At 34.7% G+C, this 27,819-nt stretch overlaps 1 protein-coding gene across 1 annotated transcript in view; it reads right to left on the bottom strand.

The window, feature by feature from the left end:
- The window catches only part of PLEKHA5 (pleckstrin homology domain containing A5), a 65,552-nt gene extending 37,993 nt beyond the window's left edge, over positions 1–27,559 (bottom strand). The window contains exons 1-7 of the mRNA XM_084290808.1: positions 27,439–27,559; positions 21,224–21,328; positions 17,676–17,748; positions 13,915–14,015; positions 12,903–13,018; positions 5,160–5,627; positions 639–1,107 (exon numbers count right to left, since the gene is read on the bottom strand). Of these exons, the coding sequence (XP_084146934.1) occupies positions 639–1,107; positions 5,160–5,627; positions 12,903–13,018; positions 13,915–14,015; positions 17,676–17,748; positions 21,224–21,328; positions 27,439–27,546 (1,440 nt within the window). The 5' untranslated portion in view covers positions 27,547–27,559. The remainder of the gene's footprint in view (positions 1–638; positions 1,108–5,159; positions 5,628–12,902; positions 13,019–13,914; positions 14,016–17,675; positions 17,749–21,223; positions 21,329–27,438) is intronic.
- Between the last annotated feature and the right edge of the window lie 260 nt (positions 27,560–27,819).

Below are 27,819 nucleotides of genomic sequence, written 5' to 3' on the forward strand. Positions count from 1 at the left end.
AGAGCCACAGACATTGGCACTCAGGTTTACAATTTTTAGTCTCTCTTCCACTGATGAGGACTAGCCAAGTTATGTTAGTCAGGGGGTAAGGTTTTATGCAAATGGTCTGATCTTCTTTAGTGATTTCCCTAACAACTCCAAGGCATCAAAAGAAACTCTGACACTCAGTTTTCCATTGGAACCCAAGGCAGCCGAAGTTGTGGCTGAAGAATAGACTAGTAATATATGGAAAGAAATGTGGGACTTTCAGTCCTCTTGGAGTTCCAATTAGAGAAGCTAGAAGGAAAAAAAAGATGTCTGTACATACAAAAAATGTATTATATTCAGAACAAACTATTCTGAATAATTCACCTACTGTCTCCTTTTCTTCCTTTTAGAGAAGTGTAATATCACAGACAGTAATCTTAGGACATGCTTTGCCCAGCATGTTGAAAAATCATTATTATTATTACTAGTTTCTTATAACCATTAGATTTTTAAGTGCTTTTTAAAATCACACCTTTCTCCATGAAAAAAGCAATACAATTTAATCTTCATTGCAATCAAATATGACAGTTCAACATGAGCTCTAGAGTAACTGTACACTTTCTAATAGAAATCCTTGTAAATATGTTTGACTATTTAAATAAGTATTTTACCTTAGTATGATGCACCCTATGTCTTCGATCAATAGTGACATCTCCTCTTTGCACCGGTGAAGACACTTCTGACCTGTAGGTGCGCTGTGGGGAATATCCTTGGAAACCAGCTATTGAACCATGGGAAGGTGAGGTGGGAATTGAATGCATTGTCTGATCAGAAATATTAATCATAGTTTTTGGGCTACTTAAAGTACTGTGTCTAGTAAGAGTTGTTTGCTTATTGTAAAACTGGCGTTGCTGCCACTCATAGAGCTGCCACATTGTGTCGTCACGCATCGACCTTCGTTTTTCCTCGGCTGTTACTGCTCCCATGGTTCTGTCGTAAGTTGAAGGTGTTACACTACAGATGCTTTCTGGCCTTGCTTTGCTGTTTCGTGGCAGTGTTCTGTAGCCTTCTGGGTACCGTGGTAAAACTTGAGGTCGATGGCTTGGCATATTCCTTGGTAATGTCTGATAGGAGATTATGCTGAAACACAAATTTTCTTTTTATTAGTGGACAGTGTTAATATTATGGCAATATCAAGTCATTCAATACAGATGAGGTTTATCTACCTATTACCTTTTTTGAGTACTGCAAGTGTCATTTTAAAAACATGCAAAAAATCAAGATGATTAAAGGATCACCTATCTTGATTGAATGCACTGTAGCAGCTGAAACTGGATCCCATCTCTGATGAAATACTTAACTAAATTCAAATGTCATCTTTTTACCAGTTTAATAGTCTAGTGATGACAATTATAGATCAAGTCTGTTCTATATGCTAGATAGGTCCATTTTTTTTACGCTTATAATTTCTGTACTGTTCCAAATATAAAGCCCTCTTAAATATTCATTTTCAAAAGTGAGAAATTTTCCTGTTGCTTATCTAATAAAGCCTAAAGCAATTACTATGGATATTAAATACGCATTTTTAACAGAGTAAGAGAAAATAGCTGTAATTGTCAGAGGACAGAATTGAGGTCATAAACACAAATAAGGATTCATTCAATCCTTATCTAAAATTCTGATAAGTACAACTTAAAGCCATTTTCTGCTGATTGCATCTGTGACAGATACTTGCCTAAAGACAACGAAATGATCTCAGATTGGACACGATGCAGCCATCAGAGGGCAGCAGCTTCCAGCTACACCCTGGCAAGCCTACTTCAAACTGAAATCCTGGTACCACAAGGCAATAGGATCTGAAGTCAGTTCTGTGTGACTTCTGTGCCACAAGCACATTAAAGAAATGATGTAGGGCAAAAGGCAAAATAAAACAACATTATGTATGTTAGGTACTTATGAAATAACTTAAGGAAATTGATGATGGTAAAAAAACACTTTTCATTGAAAATAGCTAAACTGAGTATTTATAATCACCTGTATCATTTTGTTGATGAAAGCTGATACAAAAAGCTTTACATGCAAAGTCTGCTACAGTTTCTGAAGCTTTCCAAGAATTACTGAAGTATTATCTCCATTCTGTAGGTTGGGCAGCTTTCTAATATCACGGAAAATTTACAAAAAACGGAAAACGGATTCTCAATCCTGCTCTTTTGTTGCAAAACCTAGCTAAATGCCTCTACATTTCTTCACACAATGTATTATTAATGATAAGGGTTTTTCTCCATCTCCATACTAGAAAAAAGCAACCAGGACACTTCTAAGTTCAATTTCAAACTTTCAAAAATACAATTTTAGCTGTTCACAAACGGGTGTGGGAAAGTCTGATATTTTCCTGCAGATGGCTAGTAGCTAGATATGCTTCAGTCAGTGAAGCTCCTCTTCTATTTTATTAAGGGCACAGTAATCCTGATGGATTCTTTAAATATCCGAGACAACCTGAAGAAAAGCTGCCCGAAGTTCTTAATACACAAAGACTGCAATTTAAAGTCTACATGCAATCAATTACGTGTATTCTGGAACATTTAGGAAGGTGACATATCCATCATTTATTACCAAATGAACAAAACTGTAAGAAGTCCGACCACCTCAATATTAAACCTTGGTTTACATTGTTTGATTAAAAAAACTACAATTGATTCACCAATGTCCTCTAGATACTTGCAGAAACAACCTTCCAGTCAAATCCAAAACTGGAGAGTATTGCAGCGTGCCTGGCATGCAAAATGACTTTCACAGTCAATCAGGCAGTCATGCAGACCATGATGTTGCAAAATATTTCTGCAAACACCATCATAAATAGCTCACCACTTAGGATGAGGTTTACATGGGCAAGGTGAGGAGATGGAGGTTAAACCCTGGATTAGCAACAACAAAACAACACATGTGATACCATGCAACCTCTCCTCTGTATTTTTCACTTTTCAGGAAGACTACTCACTTTTCACCAAAGGTGTGTTTTGTTTTGTTTTGGGTGGAGGAAAATTAACCCTATCCTAGCTGAAACCAGGATATTTACTCATGACTGGCTTGTTCAAAATTCATTCCATAAAATAATACTAAGTAGAATGATTCTGTCTTTAATAAAACATACTGGGTTTGTCCTCCTTAAAGCATCGGTTCTCTTTCAAAACTATGTCTAGATCCATGGAAGTGGCAGATAACTTCAAGAATTAAAACATGTTACCATCATTCCCATTAATTTCTGAGGCAGTCAAATTACGAAGTAGACAGCCTATTCTGAAAAATCAGTAGTTTTACAGTGAACCCTCTTCATTCCAGACTGAGGATAGCTATCAGCTCTTATTTTGTACATAATTATTTAATTGAACCTCTCTTTGCTAACACTTTAGTACTATTAAAGTCCTAATTTTTGTTTTTCCACAGATTCAGCTTGGTCCTTCATGATTTCTCTGAACATAGAGTTGTATTAGAAAGCATTTTTGTTACAAGTCAGCAACTTCATCCCATAAAGTCAAGACTACTTTTCTCAAAAAATGAAGTAATGAGTTTAACAGGTCTTACCACAGCCTAATTATTCCCTCACCCCGAACTTTAATATAAACTGGAGCTTCTTCCTACTCTCAGTCACCAGCTTCAGTTGTATTTAAATTTCTGTCTCCAGACAGAATCTGACAAAAACAAAACCAAAAAAAACCCACACATTTTGAACACACCACTACGCATTCCAGTAATTATTCAAGGCCACTTCCACACAAAAGTAAAGAAGACACCACAAGGTCAATTCTTTTTCAGCTGCTAGCTTTATGTAGAGTTACAGTTCAAAGTAGCTTGTGCTATCACTGCCAACCTTAAAGCAACAAGTGTTCTCTATAATCAAGAATAAAATATTGCTAATTAGTAGCATATTGTTAACAGTACTTCCTAGTACAATGAAATCAATTTTAGGGTTTTATGCTTGCTCACAACTGAAAAATGGCACAGCTATTCAAATCTCTATGGTTCAGATGCAAGTTTTAAAGTCCAATTTAAAAAAATTTAATTGCATCATAGAACTTTCTCAGTTCTAATTATATAAGCATGCATATGAAATATATGTTAGGTTGTGCAAGTCACTCTCTGTAGTGCAAATTTCAAACCTGATCAAACTATTTATGTTGAGTACTTCATGAAACAACGCATTAACAATCCCTAATTATATTTAATGAAGGAGTAAATGCAGTGGGGAAAGTTTGAACCAATTTTGGCAAGTGTAGGTCAAACTAATGTAAAATTTTTGCTGTTTTGCAAAAACTGAAAAAAAAACAACCCCCATATTTTGACATTTGAGGAAAATAGATTTTCTGAACTTGGTTCTATTTGAAGCTCTAGTTCCCAGATCTTCAAAATATCTTCTGTGATACCATCTCCATTATTTCTAATCTAATGTAGCATTATTATTTTTTAATACTTTATTTCTAGAGCTTCCTGTTTGTAAGGCAGCCACAAAGCAGCGTCCCTATACTTCTGTCAGAGAAAAATTGCCATCAGCACAAAATTCAACATTGTCAGTCACTCACATGCAATTTTAAATGTTCAAGAATAAGCATTGGAGCTCAATATTAAAACTGGAAGGTATTTAATTTCGCAAGGAACAAATTGCTAGGCATCAAGTTAGTCAGACTTCTATGACTTACTCCTACATAAAGCTTCTGTCTCTCTGACTAAAACCTGTTTAAAGTTTAAAAAATGCATGGAATATATTTAAGATTTTCAGATAAATATTAGTATAATAATTTGTAAATAAAAACACTGTAGACAGGGCACTTTCAAGAACAGACTTTAAGAAGGATTTTTTTTTTTTTTTTTTTTTTTTTTACAATTTCTCTCTGCTAGGACAGAGATATTTCTAACACCCCAAAGGAGTATCAGGCCATTTGTATTTATTATTAATAGTTTAATAGTTTATTATTAATAGTTTAATAGCTTAATAATTCAATGTTAATAAAAGACAAACAAGAAATCTGTTCTGAGTGGGCACCCTGGTCCTTCTTACAGAGCACAGCAAATTATTTACTTACATAATAGGGACTGAAACATAACATAACTAGCCAGGGTAGAAGTTTAAATATTATTTGGTAGAAAGACAACTTTAAAAAAACAAAAAACAAAAAACACAAACACATAGCACTTACCCTCTTGCTTCTTCCTCTTGCCCTTTTCCTCTTTGTATTTTAATCCACTGTTCCAACTGCAGCATTGAATTAGTTCTCTGCATAACTCGTTCAGACTCCATATGTGATTGAATTGCATTGTGCTGCCCTCCATCTGCAGCATCTGCCAGGACAACTCCAATGGCTTTATTCTCAGATCCATTTAAATGAACTGGTCTAAAGTGTCCAGCCTGAACTGTGCTTATGGGTAGAGTCCTGTATTCTGATCCCAAAGTATTTAGCTTTACACTGTTAATTTTCGTTAATGGTTTATCTTGCCCAACTTTCTGAAATCCATATTTTTCAGCTTCCAAAGCTTTCTTCTCTTCATTTTTGTTCGCTTCTTTGTTTTTCTGGTTATTCTGTGCCTCTGGCTTAATTAGCACCCGATGGTTTGAAACATTATTGGCCTCTCGAGGTGGTGTATTTTCAGTGGTTAACTTCTCAACTCTACAAAGGAGAATATATGACGTTATAATATCAACAAAACATTCATTAAAAATAATAATATTAATAATTAATAAGTGAATCCCTTTCCCTGTATACCAGGGTTTTTCTGGTGGTCACTATCCAGATATTTTAAACTAATATCTTGTCTTTGAGAAAAATGTCCAGGACATGTTTTCCCAATCATCACTGGTAACTTCCTTCCCTCCACCCCCCAGATTCTTTTTCTTTGCTGTTTTAAAAACATTTGTAACATAGTTTTGTTTGTTTGTTTTATAACCAGCTTTATATTAATTCCCCTTCACAAAACATGCACTAAAAAGAGGAAATAAAGGAAGAGTCTGAAAAGTGTATGTTCAATTCCCAGAGGGCTGGACATTTAAACAGTAAAAATATTCAGTAGTTATTCAAGAGCCAAAGCTTCCAGATGTCAACAGCCTTAAATTCAGACTATTTTTACATCCATCTTTAAAAATGGTAGCAGATTACACTGTTGACTAGCTTGTGATTCACAATACCACTGCATTTAACATATAACGATATCCTTTAAAGAAAACAAACAACTTTTCATGGTCACTCACATCAATTAGGTTTCTCTGGTATGCTATCACTTCAGCTGTCATATATTTTAAGGAAAATAACTGTGGCTTCCCTAATTTTAGGGGAGAAGACAGCTGCTGACTAAGGGAACTGCACCACAAAAACAATGGTATTTTTAAACAGCTACTGCTTTACAGTACTTACACAAGTAGTCAATGCACATAATTTTATTAACTAATGTTTCAAAAACGTCGAGAAACTGCATCTTTTTCAGCACAAAGACATGATCTTAACATCCAGCTCTGATAGCGACATTTTTTATTTCCACTTACCAGAAAAAACAAAACAAAACAAAAAAGCTGAAACATATTGATCAACATTTTTGGGTATGAGATGAAAGGCGAAGAAAAAAATGTTTTAAATGTATATCTCTTTATAAAATGAAACTAAGAACAAAGCTATTTTAAGACAGTGTCAGACCAATCTTTCAGACTGCATGTTTTGGCAACGTTATTCATCTTTACAGTTTTGTCCAGTTCAAGTGCCTCATCCATTCGCAGAGGCCATCACATATATTTAATTGACCAACAGCAAATGAATGACTACTCCACTGAAAAGTGCTCTAGTTCCAGATAAATACAATCATAACAGTAAGCATTTTTGCTTACCCAATCTTGAACATAAGGCGAAAACGTATAACAAGTCTATATAGCTTAAAAAATGTGTTGGGGAAGTGAACTGCAAACAAGCCAACTACTTGAGACAGAACTCTAGTATATGTATAAAGGAGTTAAGACTGTAAGGTCCTTATGTTATCTGCTGTTAATGAAGTTGGATACTTAATTTTAGATGCATCTCCCATTATCAGTGTACTCTTGCTATGAATTCTCAGTGATACAAAGGGAATCAAGAACTCATCTTGATAACTACACCATTTCAAACAAACAGCAAGACACCAATGTCTGTTGCATATGGTACGTGAGTTAGTGTGTGAAATGCACATGTACTTTGTGTGCATTTCATACTGTGATACTTCACATGTGTATATGAGATGTGATTTTCTGGGCATTTCTGACACAGCTGTGATGATCCCAATGTCTCCTAGGTATTTCACTATAGTATGAAAGTCCTATAAAATTAGTTCTATTAATGTAAGCAGCTCAAAACAGTCTTTTTAAAAAAAATATTATCTTCTTCCAGTGATTATTCCTGAGCTGCTGACACAAAAGTGTGTACACATCAAGTGTATTGCAAACAAAAATATTCACATCAATGACCTAAAACATATATCTCTGGCTACTTGTATCAGCATTATTTTTAAACACTATTTTTTTTTTCTTGAACAACATTATTGAATGAAAAGGCTAGACGCATCTGGTGCTTTTTCATAGCAGAAAGGGGAGGGTAAAATTTCAGCCAACAATAGCTTTTAGAGGAAAAAAAACCTTGATGTAGAACCAGTTTTTACACAGATGTATACCTAAACCATATTTTCTATAGTTTCCAAGTATCAGCAAAGAAATACTATGCTAATCTCCTGCTATGCTTTAAAAGTGATTTTTTTCCCCCAAAAAAACTTTAGAGAGTTGTCAAGACCCAAACATTTCTGACAAGGTTCCTCCTTAAGGATATATAAAGAACAGGATCACCTCCTTATTCGACCTCAAAACTGTACTACCTAGTGATGTAACATAAGATAAAGGAACTTCCCAAGAAAAAAAGTGAATTAAAAATGCCATTTCCTGCAATTATCAAGCCAAAAGGGATAATAAAATTTAATCTTTTAGCCAGCACTCAATAGTTTGCAAATAAATTCTAAGTAATACTTCGGGAATAATCCCAAATACAGGTAATATTATATGTAGCGTGCCTTAATCTACCCCCTTACATAACACTTTATATCAATCTGCCTCAGTGTGCTTTACTGTAGAGAAGCAGTAGACATTTTATGGATGGAGAAACTGTGGTGCAGACAGAGTATGGCATCCCTAAGGACATTCATCAGATAGGTGGCAAAGTCAAGGCTTAGCATAGTGTTCTATCCATGTTATCATACTTCTCACTGTAGATCTTAATTTAAAAAGCAATGAAAAAGAAAACCACATAATTGTTTTTCCATACTACCTATGTGCTTTATCACTTGTTACTATGGTTATATGCAGCAGAGCCAAGCATTTCTATTTGACATCCTTTCTGATGGTGCAGTGGCTGAACGACTGACGTTTGAATCGATAAAAATAGACTTTTGGGCTCACCTTCAACTTTGTGCATCAGATCAGTCAAATCAGTGTAAGCAAGAAATCTCTTTCAATAGCAAATTTTCCAAGAGGGAAAGAATTATCAGAAACTAGAATGTAAATCTAAGAAATATAAATCCATATTTATTTGTCTCCATTTTAGTATCCGCCTCTCAAAGACATTTAACAAGACTCATGGGGTATTCCAGAAGGATAACAGAGAAAAAGAGAGAATGATCATCAAATACATGTGTTTTGGCTTATAAATTGCATTCAGTATGGATTTCTACTAGAAAATAAGTATGGAACAGTAACACAGGAAAAGTACTAATTTTAGCTCTTACAAACAAATCTAAAAGAATAAAATGGATGGGAGGGCTATGTAATCAATTATCGGATGGACATGAGGACTGCAAATGTACCAAAGCCAGCTAGAGACACTTAAAAAGAAAAAGCCATGTTTTTCAAACAGAGCACTGTCAGTGAACCCCCACTGTGGATGCTGTTATGCTAACAAGTGCTTTTTTGGCAGCTTTGCTTATTCTGTTCAGGGAGAATAACTACTAGGAGAAAAAAAAAAAAAACAACAGTTCTTAGTACAGGCTGCATCATTCAGAAGAATGAATGAGGGCTCTAGCAGCTGACACAGTACAGGAAAATCATGCTCAAACCTAAGAGTGTAAAGAAATCAGCATTTAGAGTAAAATGATGGTTGATGGACATCAGCATCCACAAGCACAAGCAAACAATCAGTAATCAGACAACTTGACTGGGGTCTGCAGTGTTACAGCACTGAATGAAGAAAATGTTCTGCTAATCCAGAGAGGTTGTTTGAGGCTGTATTTTGAGTGATAAGCTTAAGTTGTTCCTCACTGATTACAGTATTTGTTGCTAATGATTTTGATAAGTTCCTCAGTACATTATTAAAATTGAATTTACTGCCTAAGTAAAAAAAAAAAAAAAAAGTGTAGTAAGGCAGAATTACAGTCAATAGGACCAATTTGTAATTGTCCTTTCCCACAGTTATATGTCATAAGGGAGTTTTTCTACTGCAAGTTTCAGTTTCAGATCAATTCTAAAAGAAATGGTTGTATTTTTGTCACCTCATTTCTATATTATGTTGCTCATTATATGTGGAAAGAAATAATTTTTTATGGCAAACCATGCAAAAGAAACCCACAAGTTATTTAAAATATTTGTTTTTTCTTTCTTTCCCCCTCTAAGAAAATCACAGGCTCAGAAAAAAATCAAGACAGATTCTAGCTCTGAAGTTATTTCAACCTGAAACATGCCATTTGACAAACTCTTGTGTTTAAATGGTCAGAGTACCATAAGCATGGAAGTCCTTTAACTTCTAGATTAAAAGAGCTATACCTATAACAATTCTGATTTATTACTGGGCAATTTATATTAAGCACAGAAGAGTTCCTCGATGTCAACTTGCATAAATATTTAAGAAAGTAAGCTCCTAACAACTCCAACAATTGTATCATAAGTAACTTGGTCTGTTAGAAAACTGTATTCAATATAATGACAGAACCTCTATGAAAGATAGAATTGAGAAACAAAGGCACTAGCTGATTTTTTCTTCAACACAAATCATTTATTCTTAAAGCTACTTGCATGCCAAACTCTATTTTACTTAAAGATGAGGTAATATGATACTTAATACTTAACAGAATTGTACAGTATTTCTTCTGGATAAGATCATATCCTGCTACACGGTTAATTTTAAGAATTGGATTGATAGCCAAAAGATGGATTCTTTAGAAACAGATGTCTGAGGGATTTTTTCCTTATTATAGCTAACAGACATGAAAGTGTTTAGAGACTTCAAATAGTTTTGAAATGTGTTCTCTCTCAAGTAATTATTTCAAGACTACTAGCAAATTTTTCAAATAGGTCAAATTTCTTCTGTTCATTTTTTTCCTTCCTGAATTAAAACAACAGGATAGTGTTACAGAGATGCTTTTTGTGTTTCTGTCACTTGTTTTGTCTGTCAGTAAGCCCATTCATCTTGATAACCAGGCAGGAAACTTCAGATTTCGCTGCTGAGTGCTTTTCTACTAGTTCCATGTACTACACTGATTCACCAGGGACTAAGATAAGCAGCTGAAGCAATGCAAGTCAGATAGCAGGAGCATGTAGCTGGATGAAAAGCATTAGATAAGTTCAGCTACACTGGGAATCCCCCCCATTTGCCTATACGCTATCAAACAGGCAGACATCAGTGCTGAATAGGCACTGCAGCTGAAAGAAGGAGATACGTGCGTGACCAAATGTTTGTGGAGGCTGGAATACCCTTAATTGCAATGGACTGCACATTGGTTATTATAAAGCAATCATGGAACCGCAGCCTAGGAAGAATGATGATCCCATAAAGCTGGACCAAAACCCCAGCACAAGATTACTATGCATCTTGATAGGCTCTACGGCAGGAAACATGACTGGACAGCTACATTACAAACCAATAAAAAAGTGAATGTTTACATCAACAAAACTTGTGATTGCTTATGTTCAAACAAATACCACAAGTAATACTGTAGCATTTTGTCCATATATTTGAATTCACTAAGCATGTTCTATACAACATACAGAACTATTACATAAGACTACAAAGACACTTATTAAAGAGGTTCTGTCAGAGATGTACCTTTTTCCAATTATTTTTTTCTACTATAGAGATGGGCTTTCACATGTTCAATCTTACATTACTGCATACCTCAAATGAAGGTTCTTTCATGGGTTTAGAAAGATTCAGAATGACCCACTTTAGTATTACTACCCCTACAGAGTGTTTATATAATCAAGACTTTTTTTTTTTTTAAAGTTCGGTGGGTCTGATTTGGGTTAATCATCTCTCTGTCTATAAGCTACCACAGCTATCTGCAAAACGTTTGCAATGAAAGCCAATCCAGAGTTTTAAATTAAATGTATTATTCACTAAGTGAAATAACATATTTTGTTAAGGTAATCTCATTGCTTCAAATGCAATCTCTTTTAAGAGCTCTAAATTGAGAAGTTAAAAGGTGAAAATGCTATTATCAAAAAAGTATCAACGTTTGTGCTCTTATCTCACTCTTGCTCATCCCTTCCCCACATCATCTATTGTTCCCAAACAAGAGGGCGGCTTACAAGAGACAAAGAATAAAACTTGTGTATATACAGTATGAAATCTTACATCAATTTTATAACAGTAATCAGACCTACCATTCCTCATTTCTAAAAGCTGAAATCTTTTATTTTCAGCAATTTGGGGACAATAAACAAGATAGCTGACAGACTGAAGCATGTGTTATTTTTTTCTGAACTATAGAGAACAATGTTATTCCTATTAATCTACTTCACTATGCTATCCAATGTTAAGAACAAAATACTTCATATGATCTCTACCTATTCAAAGAATATTACAGTAGACAGCTAAGATTTCAACCTTTTGTTTAAGATTTGTTACTAAAAGATTGCACAGGCACCAATTTGGAACTGTTACTTGTTTACTTTTATCTGTCTGAAAGTCCCACAAATTGATGTAAAGAAAAGTTTCATTATATTTGACTGAGAATCTCTCAAAACATGAAAACATCTAAGATTAAAACTATCTAATCATTCTGCATCCCATTTAATACTTCTGTCAGCACCATATCAGAACACAGGATACAGAAATGATGCAAATGAGTTAAATAAGTTTAATGTGCTCACTCAAACAAAAAAAAAGGTACCTTTTCTGTCTTTAGCATCTATGTCTATGGAATTTTATTTTATTTTTAAACTTAAGAGTTCTTAGCATTGCTGCCACTTATTTAACTCCAACATGGCAGGAACCAGCAGACTGCAGAAGTAGATCAACTGACAGCAGCTATCAGCAACAATTTCTATGCCATCAATAATGAGGAGCTTTTACATTTTGTATTGACGAGGTTTCCATTATAAATGCCATGGAGCTGACCCAAGGGACCACAATCAGGGAGACAATGATTTTTCTGGATAGCCAGCAGCAGGTAATATTCCATTTCTGAGAGCACAGGGCTTTCAGTGATGACTCACTTTTTATTGTCAACACTGGGGTACATAAAAGAAAAGGCTCCAGATCAGGTAAGTATAATTTTAATGTTTGCTTAACAACATAAAAGAATGTGCAGACTCACAGATGCAACTGTTTAATTTGGCCAGAACCTACAACTGTGAATTTGACACTTAACACAGGTTTTAGCCAAAGACTACCACCATTTGAGCTACTGTTGCTCTTCAGTCAGGAGGGCAGAGCACATCAAACACATCTGCGCATAGTACTTGCCATTGTACTCCTGATGCCCCCGGCTAAAGGAACTAGTCTTCACCCCCCTAGTCTAATATTGTTAAATTAGCAGGGAGTCTTCAATACAAGGAGGAATTATCTCAGACAATCGATGATCTATTTTAAGGTACACCCTTTCATTTAAATAAGTCAAAGTAAACACGTGAAAGAAGTACATTGTTCTACTGTTTTATCAGTCCACATTACCTTTTCACAGGCTCTGTCTGCACAAGTGCTGCATCTGTCATGGCTTTCATCCACAACTCCATTTCCTTTCCTGTATCTGTGCAGAAATAATACGTCCTCATGTTTGGATGAGCTGCCTGATTGGAAATGACATGGTCATTGCAATTAAAATATAAGATTCTGTAAAAGAAAAGAGGCAAATAATGTTACTATATATTTGCTGTAATTTCTTCTGTAATAAAATTTCTGAAAATAATATCAGAAAAAATACCAGAAGAAATACTTGTTATATTTCTTTTTCACTCCATTCATATCTCCAAAACAGCATCATACAATTTTCAATCATAGCCGTCTCTATATTAACATACCTGATAAAAGATCCTTAATTTTTCATTCTATTAAAAACAGCCTCAATTAATCATTAATGTAAGTTAATATAGTTAACATGAATAAGACTGGCATAGATTTTTGCCATCCTAATGATACTACAGTATGTTTTAATTTGGACTTACCACAGTAAATGATGTGCTGTTTAGCAGGTCAAATGAAGAACCAAAATGTGCTCATAAAACACAAAAGAGTGAAGAGAGAACATTTAGTGGAATGAGTTATATCATGATTATAAAGATTAACTATGAAACATCAGTCATAATAAAAAGTTTAAGTGATAATAAAACCTTATTTTTATGTAAAGTTACCTTGTACCTAAATAACTACAAAACTTTCATTAGTGGCTAAGTCTAGAGATGGTCGTAGTTTACAATTCTAAAACATAACACAGCATTTAAGAGCAATGAACTAAAAATAAAGGACTAGCTGTATGCGATACTTATCCATTTTCTTATTCTAGTAATAATGTCTGTATTTACATCAGACTAAATACTTGAATACTCTGCTACTGTATTATGCAAAAGTTAATCTCAGAAGCTGTTTGTCAATCCTATTTTGCATCATAACTCAGTAAAATGAGTTCTCAGCACTAGGTTATTGTGTTATCAGAGAAAATTAAACACCCCAAAAATCATTCCCTTACCTTAAAGGCATATTTGCGGTTAATATGGTCCTCAGGAGAAAGCACAGATATCTGAAAACTAGGTAGAAGTATGCTACCTAGTATTCCTTCTTCTTTCTCATCTGTGAATATACATATTTTTTGATTAGAGAAACAAAGTATTTTGATATACAATACTCATATTCAATCACCTAACTGAAACTCTGTATTTAACAGTACATGATCAGTAACAAGATTTTACCTTGGAGAAAAATACATTAAAGAATCACAAAGCCAGATCCATTTGTTACGTAGGTATCTGTGTAGTCTCATAAGTGTGTAGGCCCACAATAGTAATTGTGCATTCTGTCTCTGCCAACTCATGCCACATAATACATATCACACAAACATATACACTCCCCAAAACCTGCTCAGCACACCAAAATCTAGGCCATCAGAATATGACCACCTTTATGCTCTTCCATCTTGGAGGAAAAAGTCAAAAAAACACCTCCTGAAATTGCCAATTCTGTAAAAGCTAAAGTATCTCAGCTACTTTGTAGCAAGCAACATGAGTAGCATTAACTAGAGTTTTTCTGTGAATCACTGTTTACCTACAGAAGACTTCAAAACTGAAAAGCAGAAGGAAGTTAAGACTAATTCAGTGACAATATCTGCAATCTGTTGTTTGCTTAGTAAAAAATTTGCACATCCTTTTAACTGTTCACTTATATCAGGCATATGAAGACGGGAGATTGTTATAATTCTCAGGAACAGTTAACACTCAATTACATTTGATTTGTCAGAATAAATGTGTCAGACCACTTACAAAAAACAAGCAAAAAACCACCCTTTTCACTGAACCTTATTTTACATACAATTAAAAAAACTTATAAATAATAACTTGACATTTTAACTGGAAGCCACAACCAGCTGTCAAATCCAATTATGCTTTAATAGAAGAATAATTGGATACAATTCTCAAAGTCATTCTTAATTTTATTTCAGACACAGAACTTCTATTCACAACCAGAATCTTAAGATATGGCCATATAATGTTTGTCTTAGTTGAAGACACTGCCCACAATAAATGACTATATATCCATGAAATTAAGACCAAATTTAGATATTCCGAAGTTTCAAACATAGAAAATGAATACTGCTACAATTAAAAGAATTGTAGGAAAATACATGTAAGCAGAACAAAAGGACTACCTTATATGTGGATTTACAAATCTTCCTTGTTCTGATCTGATCTACGTACTAAATTCTGAAAAGCCATAGCTTTCTTCTGTTATCCAGAATTGTAAAGCTCTGCTCAGCTATACTAGCATCACGCAAGATGTTGGATGTAAAAATTAAGCTGTCTTGAATAGGTATTTAATTGAACTTAATATAAAAACATTTTGTACAAGATAAAGATACGAAGGGAGGACTTTCAGGTCTACTCAGAAGCATGCCTGAAACAATGATCCACCACTATTCCCTTATCCCCAAATATTTACTCCTTGCTAGACACACACAATGGAATATCACTGTTTTTTGCTGTGTCCCAGAATGAATGGCAAAGCTGGGGTTTTCTACTTCATTTGGACTGGTTTTGGGGGAAACTTTTTTTATTTTGCTGCTAGATTACACTTCAACTTGTTTATTGCACTCAGTAGTGCCATATAAAAGCATTAAGCATTTTTGTTCCACTAAACAGCTGTGTGTCTGGAGGTCTTTGGTCTTTGTTAAAGACATACTGCTACATTCCATTTCCAGATTTTTGAAATCTGTTTCCCATCAGAGTAGCTTTTATCTACACATTACACTGCCCCATACCCATCTTTACTTGTATGCCATATATGAATAATACAAGGGAAAAATAGCAGATCTTCTGTACAGCTCAAAGATCTTTTATTTGTTCCAACAATAACCTTTTGGTATGAAAGCAGGCAGTCTTTTATCCTCCAGTGAGAGAGAACAACATTCTCTAAGCTCTGAAAAAGTACAGTGAAATCATTCTTCATCTATAAATTAGATTTAAGTATTAGCTGCTAACATTGTAACAATATCATAAAAGTCCAGTAAGATTTAGTAACAAAATGAAAAAAACACACTAAAAACAAACCGCAACAAACCACCAACAAACCAGTAATCATAAACAGACAGACAGCTAGAAGCACTGTTTGCAGTCTAGCATTAAGTGCATTGCTCCCCTTTTCCATTTTTTCCAATAACTGAAACATAATTAATACAAAAATTTAAAAGCACGGGGTTTAGAGTGTGTATCTTTTCTTCTAATATTAGTAGTCATTTCTAATACTTTTAAGATTCACTAAACATCAGCTTACTTAAAGCTTATAAGCTTTAACTGCTTTCTCGTAAGAGAATGACAGCTAAAAGTGATGTTTATTATGTAAACAATTTAGACTACTTTGCTTGTATTTCAGCTTATTAGGTACACTAGAATGTATAACAAGAAAGATTATAGAGCTGCCTGGATTTATTTATTTTTTTTTTCAATCCATTTGCAGCACTTTAGGTCAATTTAACCTGTTCTTAATGAAACGACAAAGCAGCAATTTCTTTACAACCTTTCAAAGAGAAAGCCAGAAGACTTGTTTAAAATAAGAAAGTCCCATAAGAAAGCACAGAGTATGTAATGACCACCTAACTAACTGCAGTGTAATTGTAGAGCAATTGATGCCTGCATGACTGAAATGACAGATTAATTTTGACTCCACAGCTGTTTATCCACCAATGTATACTTTTCCGGGTAAAGAGACATAGCTAGATTATGTTTCAATAATTCAGAATCTGTTAACTAAAATTACAAAGACAGAGCTTCTGTGTTTTATGACCTGATTTTTCTTGATTAGCACAGAAATACGCTGCACTTTAACAGAAAAGCATTTTAATTTAATCAGTCACGGCTTTCAATGTCACCAGCATCAACACTTTTGCCAATTCCTAGTGTCTCTCGCAAACTGAAACCCTCTCTTACTCTTCACAAGGCTGTGGAGTTCTGTTCATTTTCCTCTATTTTGCCATGCTTTACACTCTTCTTTGCTCTTAGCCTCCTTTAAAACATTATTATTGTACACCTTATTTCAGGACTGAATACGTTTCCACAGGCACACGTCCTGTTTATCCTCTAAGGAGCACTACAGCCAATAATCCATAATGGTGAAGAAATCAGTTTTGCAACATACATATCACCAGACTAGAATTGCAAGCAGCTCATTTTTCCCCTGTAAAATACATGTGACGTAGCTACATAAAGGTACTAACAGATTTCTTCTATGTTTCAAATGCAGCAGAGACTTCTACTCATATGAAACTGGACATTTACATTACAAATATTCATGAGCACTGATTAGATTCCCAAAAGGAATATAATTTCTCTTTCTCTTTTTCTTTGTAAAGGCAGAGCTTCAGCCCCCCTTCACTATACCTTTCATATCCCCATTTCAGTTACTTCATTTGCATGAGAAATCAGATTTAACTTGACATATTTACTTTCTAGCAACAGAAGTAGTGAGAAAAGTACAATCTAGAATGCGAATGTATTAAAGAGGTGGTTGTGAATGGATTTGCCCTTTGAGCATACTTGACAGGAAGGAAGTAATTATATGAAATTGCTAATTAAGAAAGGAAAAGAAAAAAATAAAAGTAATAGGCCTGGATATTGGCAGCTACACAACTATTTCTTCCATTAAGTTACGTAGCAGCTTCTTTTTTCTTACATTGAGTAGTGAGTCAAAATTTATCTGCTTGCAGTGAAACTAGCAAACAAACCTTTCCTGAATGGAACTTACCTCTGTAATAGAAGAGGCACAGATCAGAGAGCACAAACCACCGCTTCTTCCACAACTTCATTCCGGTACTGTCCTGTATTAATAAAAGAAATCACATAAGTACTTTTACATCTGCAAACAATAAACAATTTACAAAGTAAACAGAGTACTACGAAACTGTGGTAATGTGCTAGTTTTCCTAGCTAAGTACTTATTTTAAGTACCTTTGACTTCTTTTTACAGACCTGATGCTGGAAACCCAGGAAGCCTGCCTTTAACATGGTTCAAGAAGAGATGCAGTGGGAGCCCATTATTTCAGCATACTAGAGACTACAATCTACACTAAACAGAAACAATCTACACTTTTTTGTTAAATGAGCAAGATAGTACTTAAAAAGCCATCCTTTGCTTTATGAAGAAACTGTCTACTAAAATTCTAATCTTCTACTACTGCTCAAGTATCTAGAGCAAATTCTTTCCCACAAAGTTTATTCCTAAAGCTATTTCGTTTTCTTTTATGTTTATAATCAATTTACACCGCACAACTCCGAATGAAGGACTGCCACTACACTGCAGCATAAATAAGCTGAAGCATTGCAGCATGCACATCCTAGCAGGATTAGATTTCATAAATATGATAATCTGCTCCAAGAAGAAAGGTACGTGTGAATTACCAATATTCTTTTCATGAATAGTTTTTCTGACAACCCAGAAGGATTCTATAATGAAATCCGAAATCTTGAACTATACTCAAGAAAAACTGTTGTTTTTAAAGAAATGTTTGCATCATTTTTAGCCTCTTATTTCAAACTCTGCTCTTTTTGGGGTGGGGGCAAGTTCTGAAGGACGAAAAAGGAGTAAGTCAAGAATTAGCTATGAAATATTATTCAGAAAAAGTTAAAATAATCATCTGCTACAAAAGTCTTCATAAATAGAATAAGTAAGCATTTCACAGCCCCTTTCTTCTAAGGACTTCAAAGTGATTTAACAAATACTAATGAAGTCTAGAAGCACTGTCTGTAGCAGTCAGCTCCTATTTCACAGCTGGCAAAGCAGACACAAAGGGGGCAGACTGGCTTCCTCCCCCTACTGACAAGGTCACTAACTCAGTAGTGGATTAGAATGCAGGACCCCTGGCCCAAAGGACACTGCTTATAAAAATCAACCTTATGATTTGAAAATTTCTAAACTTCTTCAGTACAAAGGATTAATTCAAACCTTCAGACAGGCTTGCTAAAGAAGCTGTTATGCAACATCACATTTCTCCCATCACTCAAAGACATCAACAGGTTTCTACATGGTCATGTACAAAAGTCTGTCAAAAATGAAACACTCCAGGAATGATCTTTCTGCTTTCCTTAGACATAGCAGAAAGGCACAAAAAATGACTATGTGGTTCTCATATTTTATTTTTTTCTTATTTGGAAGTAAACCCCTTCTGTATCGGTAATTCACAAACTATTTTTTCCTCATGATTCTGATTATAATAAATAGACAAATTAAAGAAAATTGGCATTACATGCAATGAGATACCACACCCTGGGTCAAACAAAACTTACTGTACTCTGTGATTATATGATTATGTTAAGTCATTTTATTATCAAAAAGAAACCTGCACATACTTTTACTGTATGTTCCTGAGGGATTCCTGTAGATTCCTGAAGATAATATCTATTGGTTAAACTCATGAGTAAATCAACTTTCATTTACTACTACAACATGAAAACATACAGCAATCATTCCTTACACAACACAATCAAACATCAAAGCATTTAAATCATTTTACACACAAAACCATTCCAATGGACAGTCCACCTCATTTGGACAATGAGATGGACTGAAAACTGGCTGAAATGCCAGGCCCAGATGGTGGTGATCAGTGGCACAAAGGTTGTGGTAAGTCTCCATCTGTGGGAATATTCAAAACCAGACTGGACACAGCCTGGGGCAACTGGCTCTAACTGACCCTGGTTAAGCAGAGGAGGTTACGCTAGATGATCAAGAGTTCCCTTCCAACCTTAACAAATTTGCAATCTTAAAATATAGTTACTGTTTCTTCATGAATTAAAGAACTGTACATTATAATGGACTTAGTTTTTGGGAAAGCAACATCTTTACACTACTTTGTATACTGAATATCCATTCTGAATATTTCACTATTGGATTGAAACAAAGAGGTAAGAATCAGAGGTAAGAGCATTCCACTAAGTTGATTTAGGTGCTTAACTTCACTTTCCATACATGTAAAACTCAATGCAAAGGACCTCAAAATGAAAAGCCAAACCATCAAAATGAGGAATTCAAAGGGCTCTAACTTATTCAGAAGTATGAAGCAAAGTATCAGCAAACTTCTGTTTCTACTGCAGGGGGAGATTTTTATACTTGCATATATACCAGAAAGACAGATTGTGTAACACTGATACTCATCCACACAAGTACCTGTGCTGTAATTTAGACTTTGTATTTCAGTCAACTTAGTTGATCGTCTCAGGATTAAAGTTGTTTTTTCTATGCCAAGAAGTGTAATATAAATAGCCCCATAAAGCAAAAAAAAAAACAACAACAAAAACAAACCAACAACCTGTTACCCTCATGAATTTTCTCTCTCAACACTAAATGAGAATAGAGGCCACAAGAGTATCTAAACATGGACAAATCTACAAATCTACTACTAAACAGATACTTACTACTGAAAGAATTGCTAAAAAAATCTGTTTAGTAGTGAATTTTCAAAACTGACTCAACAGAACCCAGAAAGCTACTTTATCAGAGTAAGGAGAATAAATGACAGTGGATATTAAAAATTATATACAGGCATTCACAGCTTGATGGAGTTTACATGACGAGTTCTTAGAGGGTTCTTGATGGACTTAAGAAGACATACTCCTAACATGACAATCAGTTTTGTTGTTTCTTGCAGAGTAAGAAAGTGCAAGTGGCCTGGTACTGCAGATTAGCAAATCTGCAGGTATACTGTCACTAAACAATAAAGATCAAATGCTTCAGATTAGTTTACGTTCAATAAGAAAACTAAACTGCCTTCTATGATCATCAAGATGATCATCTTCGATTTAAGAAAACTATAATGTATATTGTCATTCCCCCATCTTTTCATATGTGAGAAATTTGCTTGATTGACAGTTTGCATTGAAAATATTTACTTAATTAAAAAAAAAAAGTTAACAGATACATCCTAAAACAAGAAATTTCAGAATTTCAAAAACAATATAATGGATCATATATCCTTGTCCCATTATGTAAGTATGCCTCAAATTCATTTGTCTATTTACCACCAGCATCGGCCTAGACTTTTCAAGCCCATAAAGGCCTGGAAAAAAAAATGCATATTTCTCATTTATATCACAATGTTGCCTAATAGGTAGATACTTAATTGAAATATTACATCAGTTTCTCCTACTTTATACTTTCACTCTGGCGTCACAATTACATTTTCTACAAACATTTGTCTTCTGTATATTATACACCTTACCAAAAAGAAACCAACACCAAACAACCAAAAAAGCCAATAACCACAAAAAAGCAACCCAAGATTAAAGGGGAAAACATACCTGTTTGTAGAGCCATCCACGTCTGACAACTGGTGCATTAGGGTTCCTCTTTATTGAGTTTGATCTCTTTCCAAAATTATGAACCTTCTTTGAAGATCGTGATGTCTAAATTAAAATGAAAAGGTTGAAGAAAATGTGGTATCAATATCTGTCAAAAAATTATAATGAATTTTCTTTGAGATCTTTTTCTTATACACATCTATCAGGGGGATTACAGAATGCAAACTGTATTCCTTTTTAGGCGAAGAATCATGATAGTTATAATGGCTTCAAAATTTCTTCCTTATTTCTTTGCAAAAAATGTAGAGACAAATCCCAAAACAAAGATTTTTGTTGTTGTTGTTTAAATGATAAAGAACAAATACATATCTGACCTTCTTATCAGTCAGGTAGAAAATCTACCAAGCTGTAGGTCTAGTTCCATCCAACAGAACTGTTGTTAATTATGAAAAATTACATCACCTGGGTAAGAAAATTCTACTCTTTCCTGCTTTAAACATAGGCCTAATAAATGAAAACATGCTCAGATTTCAACAAGATATAATTCACAGAGTTCTTGATGAGTCTTCCACTTTCCTAACACATAGGGTAACTTTCTAAAATTCTTTCTTCCCCCTCAAAAACCTCCACACCATAAATCCCTTGGCTAGTTTGAATATTCAATATTTTACCTACTTGCACTAAGGCCTATTTTGAGTCTTTTGAGTCCTTAAACTCCAGAATTTACTTCTGCTGTCACTTATATCTTTTACATCCTTACAGCTATGCAACAATCACAGATGATTAAGAAAAGCAGGAAATATAAACCATTTCAGATTTCATTCTTCTTGTACTTGAGAAACACAAAGAAAGTGGAAAAGGCATAAAGAAATGCGCAGTGCTTTTCCAATTCACACTTCATTCTTTTCAGTCTACATTTAGAAAGTTTGTTGTGCAACTAAATCTGCTAAGTGTGTGTGTTTTAAATTCTGTAAGATTGGTGCCTCAGAAACCATGCAATGCAATACAGGAAAGCATCCCATTCTGCAGAAAAAGGAAAATAAGTTATCTAAGCTGTGTTCTTGGCTCTGCTCCAAATCTACTATTTGAGTTTAGACAATATAATCTTGTGCTTCAGCTTCCCCATCTCTACTACTGAGAATAACTGAAAAGTTATGCAAAGTTTCTAAATAAGATGCTCAAATTGGAAGGCTAAACACACACTCAATTTTTGTTGCAAATTAGGGTATGGGTTTCTCTAGGAAAACTCAACATACCTCACAGAATTGCATTATGATTTATACATGCTTTAGAGAGAATTCCACAGTAGGTTTAAAATCAAACTGAAAGCTGCAATTTAAAATGATGTGCAGCTTTTGTCAACAATGCCATTTACTGAGGAGTACAATATAGCTTACTCTAAAAAGAACAACATTACAAAAACTGCGTGTTTGTCTGAAGTCTACAACACAATGAAACAAGGACTTTCTCTTTTTTTAAGAATCGGAAGGGAATATAAAAACCATTTGAGTGCTTTTATTTCCCTTGGAGATACAGAAATTTAACTCAGATCCGTTTGGAAAGCAAGACAGATCAAGTGATTGAAGACCTAATTCAAACTGTAAATCAAAATCTTTCAGATCTTCATCTGGAAAATTCTACCAGTGTAAAATGGACATTTTTAAAGAAGCTAATAGAACTATGACATCTAGATGTAAAAAAGGAAAATACAAAGCACCTCTAACAATTCAAAGCACATTATAAAATTAATTCTACATCTATTCAATTAAACCAGTAAGGCTACTATATTGGCATGTTACACAAGAGCTGTGCCAAGATTTGGATCAGAAATAATTTATAACACTCATCCCTTCCCTAGCATTACATATTAAAGGGTCAAAAACTCATAAGATTTCTCCAGATGTCCATTACTTGTAACAGGGTTAACACATGACTTCTGAAAACACAACCAACCACAAGTACTGCTATTGTCACATCTACTAAGAGATTCAGGTAATTTAAATAGATTTCTCTTAGATAGGTCTGACTATAAACCATATTGACTCCAATTTCACTGAACTCTGAGCAAAGACTTAATGCATTAATTACACGTATTTGCAACTGTAAATACAAACATACATCAACTAAACAGAACATGAAGTGATTTCTAATTTTAGCTAATACAGAGAATGGCTTAGATGACTTTAGATTATTTTACCACAAGAGAGTATTTGTTCACAGTGATTTCTCAGCCTCCTTTGAGCCTCCCACCTACTGTGGGATTTAAATATTGTAGGTGTATATATATAATAATTATTATCCGGTCTCAAACTTTTTAGACCATCTCCTCCTCTTTTTATGTCTGTCATCCCAGACCATTCCACCACACGTCTAATATATCTCATACTGGGGAAACAGTATGAAAGGAAATAATTAAAAATGGAAAGGTTTGAATACTTCTCACTCCACAGCACTGTAAGTACTATTTTATGCATTCTGAGGAATGGTCCCAACAACTATGATGCTTCTGAAAACAGAAGCTACAGGACCGTGCACAGGCCCAGTACTGAGAAAGACGCCAGGAAATTCAGCCAGTGATAGTCACTCTTTCCCCAGCCTGAAGAAAAACACGAGCAAGGTTTTTGAACTCTGGACAAAACCAGAATAGCTGGAGCTGCACATTTAATCACTATATTAGCTGCTCTTCTCTCTATTCAGCTGCTAGGGGACACAGAATTTACGTAAAGCTTCTTTCCCATTTTCAGAACTGCTAAGTATACTTAAAAATGCTCTTCAACTACCAGAGAAGTGATCACTAAACTTACTGCTTCAGTATTTGAAAAATACAGGGCTCAAGAATCTTCTGCATGTAAAATCAAAACAGCAGGAATCTAAATTTTTGGAACTTTCAACTTCTGTTCAAAAACATGTTTCTAGTCTTTAAGGCTCAAATTTTTTTTCCAAACCACAAACCAAGATGATACTGCCTTCTAGATTTTGTAGGCAATTTAGGTGCCTTCCAATATTGCAGTTTTCCATGAACTGAGTGGGTTTCTGCCTCAGCATTTTATTTTGGATTAGGAGGTTGCTTTTGAAAAAAAATCTCCCAATCATTCCCTCTAACTGTGCTTTGGTATGCATAGTAGAGAAAACTGGATTTATTTTAGGTAAGACTAAAATGTAAAATGCACAAGGAACACTATTGGATTAACTTGAAGATACAACATGAAAATATCGTACAGGTGTTTGGTCCTGAGCACTAATAGTACCCTGCACATATAGCTCCTGTTTACTGTGCAATTTGCTAATGTAGATGTATCTCATGATTATTACTCTGAAATTTCTGGTTAACCTGAACCCCGATAAGATGTGCACGGCTATGCCTAAACTAGCCATTTAAGGCTGGACTGGCTTGAGTACTCTGTGAAATATCTATTGACAAACTGATGCACATTATTTGTAAATAATTTGACATATCTCCTGTAATGTAGACTCCATTCCACTTACTGTGAGAAAACTGTTAGCACTGTTTTGTTGATAATCAGGGCTGCGATGAAAGAGCAGGGGAGATGAACTGTGAAGGGGAACTGGCGACATGCCTCACTTTATCTACACATCAAAAAAAAATGATCTCCCAAATTCATTTCAGGATATGTAATCATATCAGTCTAGGTAGCACTTAAAAAAGAGGAAAAGAGCACAATAAAAATGAGGAAGACTTCTTCATTTTAAAAAGAAAGGTAGAAATGTATGTATCTGTAGCCATAAGCCTACGGAGATCTTCCTCAGAGGTCTATGCTAGTGGTTTTAAATCTAGAAATATACTCCAAGCCAATACAGGAGAAACAATACTTTATTTTAAAAAAAAGTACTCTGCCCAGGACTATGGTGTATTGATTGGTCACCATGCTTTATACAGTGAGGAAGAAGGAGTAGCAGTAAGACTTCTGTCTGGGAGAGAGTGATTTTTGTCTCACCTCATACGAACTTCTGAACAACAGTATCAGACCAACGAGTCTTTCTGCCACAAAACAAAAAATTCTTCAAGTGCCATGTCTATTCTGAATCAGATAACATTCATGAAAGGGAGAGTTTATTTCTACACCCCTCAACTGTCTTCAACTTAAATTCTACCATAAACTTTACCTCTATTCCTCATTATCTTCCAACATTAAGCACATTCATTAGCTCTCTCTGCAAATAGGAATAAAAAAATAGGTGTTGTCATTTTGCTACTCTATAACCTACTTTCCTCACCAATATTTTATCCCTCCTATTGCACTGTAATACACAGAGCCTCTACATACTATATTCAAATGTTGTTAAGACAGCTAAGAATATCCCAGCTGGGAGACAAACAATGAAAACGTAGATAAAAATTAGTTGTTGCATCCAAGTTCAACCAGTGGGCAACTTCTATATAGTTGTCTTTAAAAGCAATTTAAACCTTTAGCCTTGAACAGCCACCTAATAAGAGTCACCTAAGGCTGACTAATATTAGTTGTGGTTCTACTTAGCAATTACTCTCCTCCTAAAAACAAAACATTAAAAACAGGGCTGTAGAAATTGAGACAAGTTTACCTTTGAAAACTGATGTACAGTAATTGCATATACTGTCCAATGCAATTACAACATTAATGATTAATGTAAAAACTAGAATAAATAGACAAGAGGAACGAAGAGTAGCGCAAGAAGTCCTTCAAAAGACAGAAGTATGCACAAGAAGCTGAAGTGTCGCTAATCAAAGACTGTAAAGAAATTAAAATTGGCCTGTAGCAATCTCAACTTCCTTCTTGAACACTGTGAAACAGACAGACTACTCTGAACTACTCTTTCGAAGGGAGAGTATGAAAATGTTTGTAGAATGTGTGCTCCCTAGATTGGAATTAATTTCCTACATTTAATCTAAAAGCTCTTCCTAGACAGCACCATTGTAACTAATTTTCTGTGTAACTATTACTACAATCTGCACCACTATTACAACTCTTACTCCTTCATAAGCTGTCTGTCCTGCACAAATAGAAACATATAAAAATTGAGATTATGGATTTTATTACTGTTTATAATTAATTTGTGACTCCTTTTTTTCCCCCCAGCAACACTGATAGATGAAGACAGTGTTTGAAAGCTAGACATCTTTTCTTATTAAATAACATTTTTCTTATGTCTCGTTAGACAGGCAGAATCCTTAATTTATATTTAAAACAACAAAAAAAGGTGTTTCAAAAAAGCGCTTTAAGAAATCTTAGGACGTTTCTTTTCTACTACATGGAAAACAAATTATATCAGTTCTTTGAAATTAAGGAATCTGCTCAATTGAAAGACATTCCAAAATTTATTTTCTGTTGCAGGCTGGATTAATCTGCCAAAAAACACTTCTCGGGGCTAAGGTTTTCAATGGGTAGTAAAAATGTGTTTGTTTGTTTGTTTTTTTCCCCACTTGTTTAAATGATAACTGCTTGGTAGAAGATAGAGGGCTTGCATCTGTCAGCACCGATCACAGCGTTCATCTTGGTATTCTAACAAATTTAATGAAGGAAATTAATTTTGTTTCAGCTGCACTTTCTTTTTATGAAAGGTCTCCGAAATGGAAAAAATGCAAACAATAGCTTTGCCAACTTTATTCAAAAAACTTAAAGTAGATATAATTGAATCCATCACCTGGATAAACATCTGGGCATTCATCTTAGCTTTCTAAGAAGCTGGGTCAATGAAGGAAGAGGGATACAACGTAAGGTAGTCTTGGAATCTCCATTATTTTCCCTAGGAATTTTCTTAGGAAACCAGTATTTCTGGTTCAATGTCAGCAAATCATATCAGCCCTTTTGGTTTACCACAGGGTCACCTTACATCTCTCTCTCTTGTAACCACTTCTTATAGATAGTTACCTTACCAAAAGAAATTAGCCAATTGTGTATCCCTAACAATGCTTACACCCGCATGTCTGAGCAGTGACTCAAGATTTTGCTCATTTACACTTAAGTAATTATAAAGGTTATATTCTGTCAACAATTTAAGTACGTGCAAGTCATAAGATCTGAGATATCTGATAAAAATTACAGCTTCAGTGATAATTTCAAACACCTCAGTTTCCAAGTAAAACATGTAAAGAACTGAATGTCCTGAAAAGGTAACAAATACACTTTGTTTCGCTTTTAAAATGGAATACTAATAAAGTATTGTCTAGTATCTGGTGAAATAACTAAATAATTTTAACTTAATTTGGGCATACTTACTCTGCCCACAGGGCTCATTGGATGAGCAGCATAATCTGATGTCAGATTATAGTTAGTTGCTTCACATAACATGCTTACTGGCCGCTCCTTCTTTTCTTCAGACGTCATCGCTGCAGCAGTCCTGAAAATAGAGTATGTAATAGCACTAGAACATGCTGTGTATGCAGACTGCTATTAAAAAGCACCCCTAGATGTAGCCTAATACAGGCTGTGTCCTACTTTTTCAATTTGAAAGCAGTTCATACTTCACTGTAAAGTTACCTGCACTGTGTTTTCAACTTAAATGTCATAGATTAATTTTAAGATTTTGTTTTAAAGTAGGATTTCTGTATTAGTTTATGGTGTTGGTGGGAGGGAAAAACATGAGACAAACAGGAAGAA

Source organism: Netta rufina (assembly GCF_964035555.1).
Source record: "Netta rufina genome assembly, chromosome: 1".
In the NCBI taxonomy this organism is placed as follows: Eukaryota; Metazoa; Chordata; class Aves; order Anseriformes; family Anatidae; genus Netta; species Netta rufina.